At 29.3% G+C, this 8,059-nt stretch overlaps 2 protein-coding genes across 2 annotated transcripts; one reads left to right on the top strand and one right to left on the bottom strand.

Annotated features, from left to right (window-relative positions):
* Positions 1-581: 581 nt before the first annotated feature.
* LOC103308505 (zinc finger protein 2-like) lies at positions 582-1,283 on the bottom strand. The gene has a single exon (XM_029485717.1). The coding sequence runs from the start codon at positions 1,158-1,160 to the stop codon at positions 621-623; it is 540 nt and encodes a 179-aa protein (XP_029341577.1). The 5' UTR covers positions 1,161-1,283; the 3' UTR covers positions 582-620.
* Positions 1,284-2,423: 1,140 nt separating this feature from the next.
* Positions 2,424-6,921, top strand: LOC107882866 (ATP-dependent DNA helicase PIF1-like). Its single transcript, XM_016801902.1, has 3 exons — positions 2,424-2,433; positions 2,488-2,565; positions 6,644-6,921. The coding sequence occupies exons 1-3, from the start codon at positions 2,424-2,426 to the stop codon at positions 6,919-6,921; spliced, it is 366 nt and encodes a 121-aa protein (XP_016657391.1).
* Positions 6,922-8,059: the final 1,138 nt, after the last annotated feature.

Genomic DNA, 8,059 nt, shown 5'->3' with positions numbered 1-8,059 from the left:
TACCAATTAGATATTATATAATTTATTCATCTAGATAAGATAAAGGTACTTAATTTTCATCTAGATAAATTATCTAGATAAATGTATCTAGATACAACTCAACACTGCCTATCGTATATTATAATGTATAAATTATTTAAATCAATATTCAGAGCCATGAAAATTTGTTTTAATTCATCACAAATATATTATCTGTTATGCAGTTATATAGTTCATTCAAATACTAAAACTGGGACAAATTGACTTAAAAAAAAAACAAGTACTGATTGTAAAAAATCGCTGGATTGATGTAACGCCTCGATATTGATTGTATTTGAAGTAACAATATAATATTATATTAATTCGTTCATATTAGGGTAGATAAAATAAATTGACGATATGTTTGAAGTCTAAAATTAATTATATTTAAATTCAATGTTTTAAATAGAAAATTTAAAACCACATTGTATTTTAAACATTGCAAATCATGTAATAGTACTATTTATTTAAACATAACAAGAAAAATTAGCAATTTATTTAGTATTGAGAAACAACTATTTACTTAATAAAATTAACACATTGACCATAATAGGTACCTACTATGTTATCAAGATTTATCTTATTTTAATACGGTCATTGGATCATAGATCTTTGATAATTCCGATCACTGCGCCATGTGCCATACGTTTGTGTCTTATCAAACTACCACTTTCACAGAACGACTTATCACATACATTGCACTCGAATGGTTTTTTTTTTGTGTGCGTGCGTCGATGTCTTGTCAAAGAGATTCTTTGACTGAACGATTTTTCACATACATCGCACGCGTACGGTTTTTCTCCAGTGTGCCTGCGTCGATGTGTTGTCAAAGCGATTCTTTGACTAAACGACATGTCGCATCCATCGCACGCGTACGGTTTTTCTCCATTGTGTAAGCGTCGATGTGTGTTCAAATTGCTACTTTGACTGAACGACATGTCACATACATCACACGCGTACGGTTTTTCTCCAGTGTGTGTGCGCCGATGTGTGGTCAAACTGCCACTTTCAGAAAACGACTTTTCGCATACATTACACGCGAACGGTTTTTCTCCAGTGTGCATTCGCTTGTGTCTTGTCAAACGGGCCTTATCAGAGTACGACTTGTCGCAGACAACGCATGGGTGAAGTTTCTTCTCCATTTTTCCGCTGGTGTGTCGTCAGTCTATATCTATTAGAAAATAATGAATTTAACATATGTTATGGTTTTTTACACAGTTATTTGGTTACTATGCTATTTTGTTTACGATCAGTTATAATTTATTGACTTCACCATGTTTTTAAACCAGTACTTGTCGTATTAGTTTTTAGCTTGAAATTGAGTACCTACTTATAATTTGTTATTATACTTAATATTGTAATTATATGCTCACACATTATTATCATAACAAATAAACTAACATGTAATAGACTAATAAATAATGGCCAAACTGTTGCACGTAGAAATTGGACCCAATAAAACCATTGTCACTGACAAAAATGGACCATTCGTATTATACGATCACGAATTAAAAAATCGGCACATTCTTGCAACAGTAGAGTGTAGGGCATCCGGCTTTCTAATTCACCGTCAGAGAAAAGGAATGGTAGAAAAATGTCTTTACCGCCGAAGAGAAATCTCGTTACGGGACGAGCAGAACCTTAAATAAAGCCGCCTGTCACTCTCTGGTCAGCATATCATATTATCATCCCTTAAATCAGTGCATCAGTGCACTAGCCACCTCCGTAACAACTTACCAAAGTGGGTTTGGATCCAAAAGGTTCTATGAAAATATTTTATGAAATTCACTTTTTTCATTATATAGGTTATGAATTTTACCACGCTTTTTTCTAGCTAGTAAAGAACTGAATATGTTAAGAATCAAAGACGTTGTCCAGTGCAAAAAAGTTCTATCTATCTTCAAAATAACACTTGAGAAACATAGATAGAACTGTATTAAATCTATTTAATGTTATAACAAAAGGGTTCTAAGTCAAAAACTATTTTATTGGGAACAAAAAGGTCTGGGTGTGATTTTTACTATCAAGCGTAAAATAATTTGTACAATAATATTATTGTGAATTCATATTAATGCGTCACAGTGATCGGGCAGTGTTGTAAAAGTTTCATAATGTTATAAATAGACATAAAGTATTTATTATAATAACATATTCTTTGGGATATTCCATAGTTCAACATTCGCTCGCATTTTGTTTTCATATTAAGTTTATATATTAAATAATTATAATATTGTAAATAATGTTTATAACAATAATAATATAATTTTGGTAGTATTACGACGCATAGTGCAGAGTGCAGATGACAGTACTGCAGTTCACATCAGCTACGTCCTGCTTGCTGTTTAAACTCAACATATTATTATTTTATGACGTATTAATATTATATATATAAAAGAGCTATCACCATGAATTTACGTAAAAAAACTAATTATATTGTTAAATTGGTTCATCAACAAAATTTTAATGCAGAAAAAGAAAACACCAGTTCATCGGAAGATGATGACTCTGACAAAGATGCTGGCTTTATCCCAAATAAAAATAAAAAAGGTAGGTTTTATTGGACTTTATTTTAGAATATTTATTCAAAATATTATATTAGTTACCTATGTTATATTTATAGATACTTGTTCATTAAATTCTTATAGATTTAAAACATTTCACTCAAATTACAATTAAAAATAAAACGGATCAATAAGCCATAGGTATATCAGATATCTATAGTAAATAATCTATACAGTTATAAAGCAGTGAAAATTAGAATTTTGGCAAACTATTTTCATTTTCGAACCACTGTGCACGGCGTCTATGCGTTTCCTTTTCTATATTTTTTTTTCACATCTAAGCTCGTCATAATAATCGTTCCGCGTTCGACCAGTCCCATACGTACCTATAGCAGCTGTCTTTTCCGACCTTATACTGAGCAATGCGTTTTATTTACGACCATAGACGCAAATAGGAGGGGAGGCTTTAGGGACTAAGTCCTCCTAAAAATGTCCATAGCCCCCCAAAAATGTCCTACATTTTATTTTAAGCTTACACAATATTATCAAATTAAGGCTTTAGCCCCCCCCCCCCAAATCCCAAACGCTATTCGCGCCTATGTTTACGACCAATAATATTATTGCGTACCTACCGAGCATGAGTCGTCAAATTGGGTTTTGCCGTGGGCTATTCGTTGAAACTTTTTTACAGCATATGCTTTGTCTTGGGAGTCCCGGCGAATGAAATATAGTTTGTCAGAGCCACCTGGGAAATATATCTTTTTGTCACACCTGCACCGAAAGTTTGGTTTTCGATAGCGGTTGAAGCGTTGGAATCGTCCTTTTTCTCGAATACTCTCGACCAACCTTAAAAACAAGTAATAATTTTTATTTTATTAAGCCAAAGTCTTGTTTATGAATCTCATTTGAGTCATAAGTATAAGCAATATATCTTATTCTTAAGCATCGACTATGAATAGGTAGGTACAGACTCGTTGTCTATAAAATATTTGGACACGTTTAAAATGTTTAATTTTTAGATTCTGGGCGGTGGGAAGAATTTAGTGGTTTTACAATGGTGTTTATTTTATTCAAAAATAACAGTGAAAATAAATAATATAATGTTTTAATTGAGTTAATATTTTTAAAATTAATCGTATTCCTGTTTAATGTTTATGAATCCTAACATCTTAAATTATATTTTAACTAAATTATTAATATGTAATCTACTACAATTAACGATTTTAAGTTACACAATTATATGTAGTGGATATTTGCTTAAGGGGTTTTTTTCCTGGGATTTTTTATTCGTGGGTTCTTTTTCCGGGGACTTTTTTCTGCTTACCATAAAAGTTTTTTATACATACCTATTTTAGATTCTGAGTAGGGATCTAATGGTTTTACAATGGTGTTTATTAATTTTTTTTTTTTTTTTTTATCTTGTCCTGTGTACAAAATTTCTACTGGGAGAAGTGCTTCTATGTCAACATAAAGTATCTTATATTTTAGAAAGTTAGATAAAAAGTAAAGATGGTACTTTAGAAAGGTATTTTTTCAATTTTCTCAACAGTTATTTAATTCCACGGGAAAAAACAACGAACAATTACAAAACACCGCTAAAAATGGGATTTTAATTTCTAACGCTTTGTTTATCACCGTAGAAATTAATTAAAATTAAAATAAAAAAAAAAAAAGATTTTAGTTATTTTGTTGTAATTTATAATAGGTATTAATTCAACTTATAGGCTATAATAAATAATAACAAAAATAATCATTCAGACTGACTGTCCGTTTGAATTCCCGTCGGTGAGTATTGCCAGGAGTTATTCAAGACGAGTGAGGGCAGGAGAGAAGGAATTTATTGGATTAGGGCGAATCAGTTAGCAAAAAACATAGATAACATATTATTTTTTGATTAATTTAAGTAGTGGACTGTATTGAAATCTTAATTATGTAACATGTTGTACAATTATGTATCATATATTTATGGGAAGTGGGGGAGATTTTATGCTGTATACAGTTGGTATAAGCACTAAATACAATATATACGTATATGCTAGCTACACTTCGTTTTCCATTAAATATATCAACTATATATGACTCAATTTTTTTTTCAATTCGTTATTTAATATTCAGTGTATCTATGGTGTTCAAAATATATCTTAACTTTTCTATTGTCTGGAATAAAAATTCTGATTCGCAGCAGTGTAAGGTAATATCGCGGACCCCGTGCTGTTTGTACGTAGCTTTATAATTTAACTCTTAAGTAGCAAAGTTATACCAAGTATGTCACTGAACTCCTTCTAAACGGCTGGACTAATTGTGTATGCCGAGTCTGTCGACCAATATTTTCTCCTCGTCCACGAAGACGTGCCATTGTTTTATATACGTAACTTATATGCGAGTATAATAGGCTCAATATTTAAGTAATTGCAATACATAATAACAAAGCTGGGCAAGTTAACGATTTTTTTTAACTCGCTAAGTTAAGTTAATATAAGAAAAAGTAAGTTAAGTTAAGTTAAAAGTTAACTAATGTTTTTTTTATAACTTCGTTAAGTTAAAAATTAATAAAAAAAAAAAATAACCAAGTTAAAATTAACTTAATTAAAAATTTAATTATTTTAGAGTCTGTAAGAAAAATAGGTTACCTACAAAATGAATACCTAACACATTTGGAATTTATATCAAGCTCAGATTTCTGTGCCCATGTGGCCAGCCATGTAGTATGCTTTAGGGTGGGCAGTTGATGATTCATTATGTTTGAATAAATAAAATAATATTTTTATTTATATTGATTGTTGTTTTTTAAGAATAATTTAAGGTCAATTTTCTTTAATATTATGTTAATAAAACCTGAAATGTCAATCGAACTGCATTACCGCTCTGTGCTCGTTAATGAAGCAATGAGCAAAATAACAATAGCGTAATTAAAACTATAAATCATGGAGTATGAATATTTTGAATTAGATGTTCAAAAATATTTTTTCCCCAAGAGTTATTTTAATAATTTCAAGTAATAATGTATTTCTCGGGATCAGACGGGATGCGTTAAAATATCACTAGGTAATGAGTTATGGCTTACAAGAGAACTAATTAAGTAGTTACACGAACGTCGAGACCCGTACAAAATTATATGAGTATTATTTAAATATATAATATTATGACCATGATAAACATAATATAGGTATGATTGGGTATATATTTATATCCAATATGACTCGTTTATGTATAATAATAATTCGTAATAAGTAATAACTAATATGACGTATAATGTATAATACCTATAGTATATACTGTATGTATATTTTATATACATCAATAGACAATAATTACAAATTTATATCTATTAATTATTATTACATGCGGGTGGGCATTACTAGTATTACCCTGGATACAGGCTATCTACAAAATTGAAAATACCTATACTAGGTAATACTATGTCTATTGTGTACCTATACATCAAACTCAATCGGTAATAATCATTATATACGTCATTTTCCCATTTATTTTCTATGATATCTAATAATTCTCAAGCCAAAAAAATTATAAATCAATGGGTGAAATTTAAAATGTAACTTAATTTTAAGAAATCTGAATAAAATTAACTTGAAGTTAACACGTTAAATATGTTAAAAATTTAACTTATTAAGTTAAAATTAAGTTTCCAAAAAAAAGTAACGAGTTACTTAACTTAGTTAATATTAACTTAACGTTTTAACTTAATTTTAATTTTTAACTCGTTAATACCCAGCCTTGCATAATAATATAGTATCAAAACACAGCGTACAAAAATATATATATATATATTGACAAAAAATAATAATACAAATCAACAAACATGCCCGATTAACCAATAGCAACCAATATGTAATAGGTACACTATTATTTTTACACACTTTTCTTAAGTTCGCTTTCACGTCTGTCTGTCTTTAATCAAATCTTGCGCGCTCGATTTGAGGCACTTTTTGACGATGAAAAATTCTAAAAATTGGTATAGACCTTGGTCATGGATGACAATACAATAGTATAATTATAATAATAATTATAATTATAATTCGCTAAAACTAAATTTGAGGTCTAACAAATGGATTTTGGCGTGGATGGGATACACCTGATCAAGCCAAAATAAATACAATTTCCAGCAAAATTCAGTTACGGAACTGCCGAGCGCCGTATGCTGCCTTTAATATTATCATGGGCTTCAACAGCCCATAAAATGCAAGGCACCACAGTCGATTATGCTGTCGTTTACTTGGGGTGGAAACTATTGGTACAAGGTCAAGCGTACGTCATCATTAGCAGAGTTCGTAGCCTCGATGGACTTCGTATCGAAGAATTGGACGCTTCAAAAATAACGGGAAAGACATGCTGTAACGTTGACGCTTTGGATGAAATTGAAAGAATCAGACAACATCTATAATGAGAGACTTATTTATTTATTAATGAATCATAATCATCAGTAGTTTGATTCTTTTTATTAAATATAAGAAATTTGTTTCATAAATATTTTTTAAACGTTTAATAAAAAAATTTAATTTTAACTAAAAAGTAGAAAATAAAAAATAAAATAAAATTTTTTTAAAAACACACTTCTAAAAAAACGTATTAAAAAAAAATATATTAAAAATCAAAAAATTAATGAAAAATTTGTTGATGAAAAATGTAAAAGTAGGTGGTGCATCATACAAAACATTTAAAGCCGAGCTAAGTCTCACATACACTTCTTTGTTCAATACTGTATATAAGATAGTGACTGGGAGTATATGTCAAGTGTTAGAGCACCACACACTGTTAAATTTTTCATCAACAAATTTTTCATATTTTTTGTTTTTTTAATATATTTTTTTTTTAAATATTTTTTTTAGCAGTTTTTAAAAAAAATGTATTTTATTTTTTATTTTAATAATAATATTATTATTTTGTATATAACCAATAGCAACCATTTATAAACAAATATTTCTATCGTAAATAATACTTTTATTTTTTTTTTCTGGACAACCCTTATCACTTAGGGGTATGAAAAATAGATGTTGGCCGATTCTTATACCTACTGAATATGCATAAAAATTTCATAAAAATCGGTCAAGCCGTTTCGGAGGAGTATCGGAGACTAACATTGTGACACGAGAATTTTATATATTAGATATTGACAAAAAATAATAATACAAATCAATAAACATGCCCGATTAACCAATAGCAACCAATAATAATATAATAATAATAATATACACTATTATTATTTTAATTTATTATTTTTTTCTGGACAACCCTTATCACTTAGGGGTATGAAAAATAGATAGTAGCCGATTCTCAGACCTACTTAATATGCATATAAAATTTCATAAAAATCGGTCAATCCGTTTCGGAGGAGTATGGTAACTAACATTGTGACACGAGAATTTTATATATTAGATATTGACAAAAAATAATAATACAAATCAATAAACATGCCCGATTAACCATAGCAACCAATATAATATAATAATAATATATACACTATTATTATTTAATTTATTATTTTTTTTCTGGACAACCTTTATCACTTAGGGTATGAAAAA

The sequence above is a fragment of the Acyrthosiphon pisum genome, chromosome X (assembly GCF_005508785.2).
Source record: "Acyrthosiphon pisum isolate AL4f chromosome X, pea_aphid_22Mar2018_4r6ur, whole genome shotgun sequence".
Taxonomy (NCBI): Eukaryota; Metazoa; Arthropoda; class Insecta; order Hemiptera; family Aphididae; genus Acyrthosiphon; species Acyrthosiphon pisum.
Note: the sequence above shows the minus strand (reverse complement) of the source record. Positions and strands in the feature narration are given on the sequence as shown.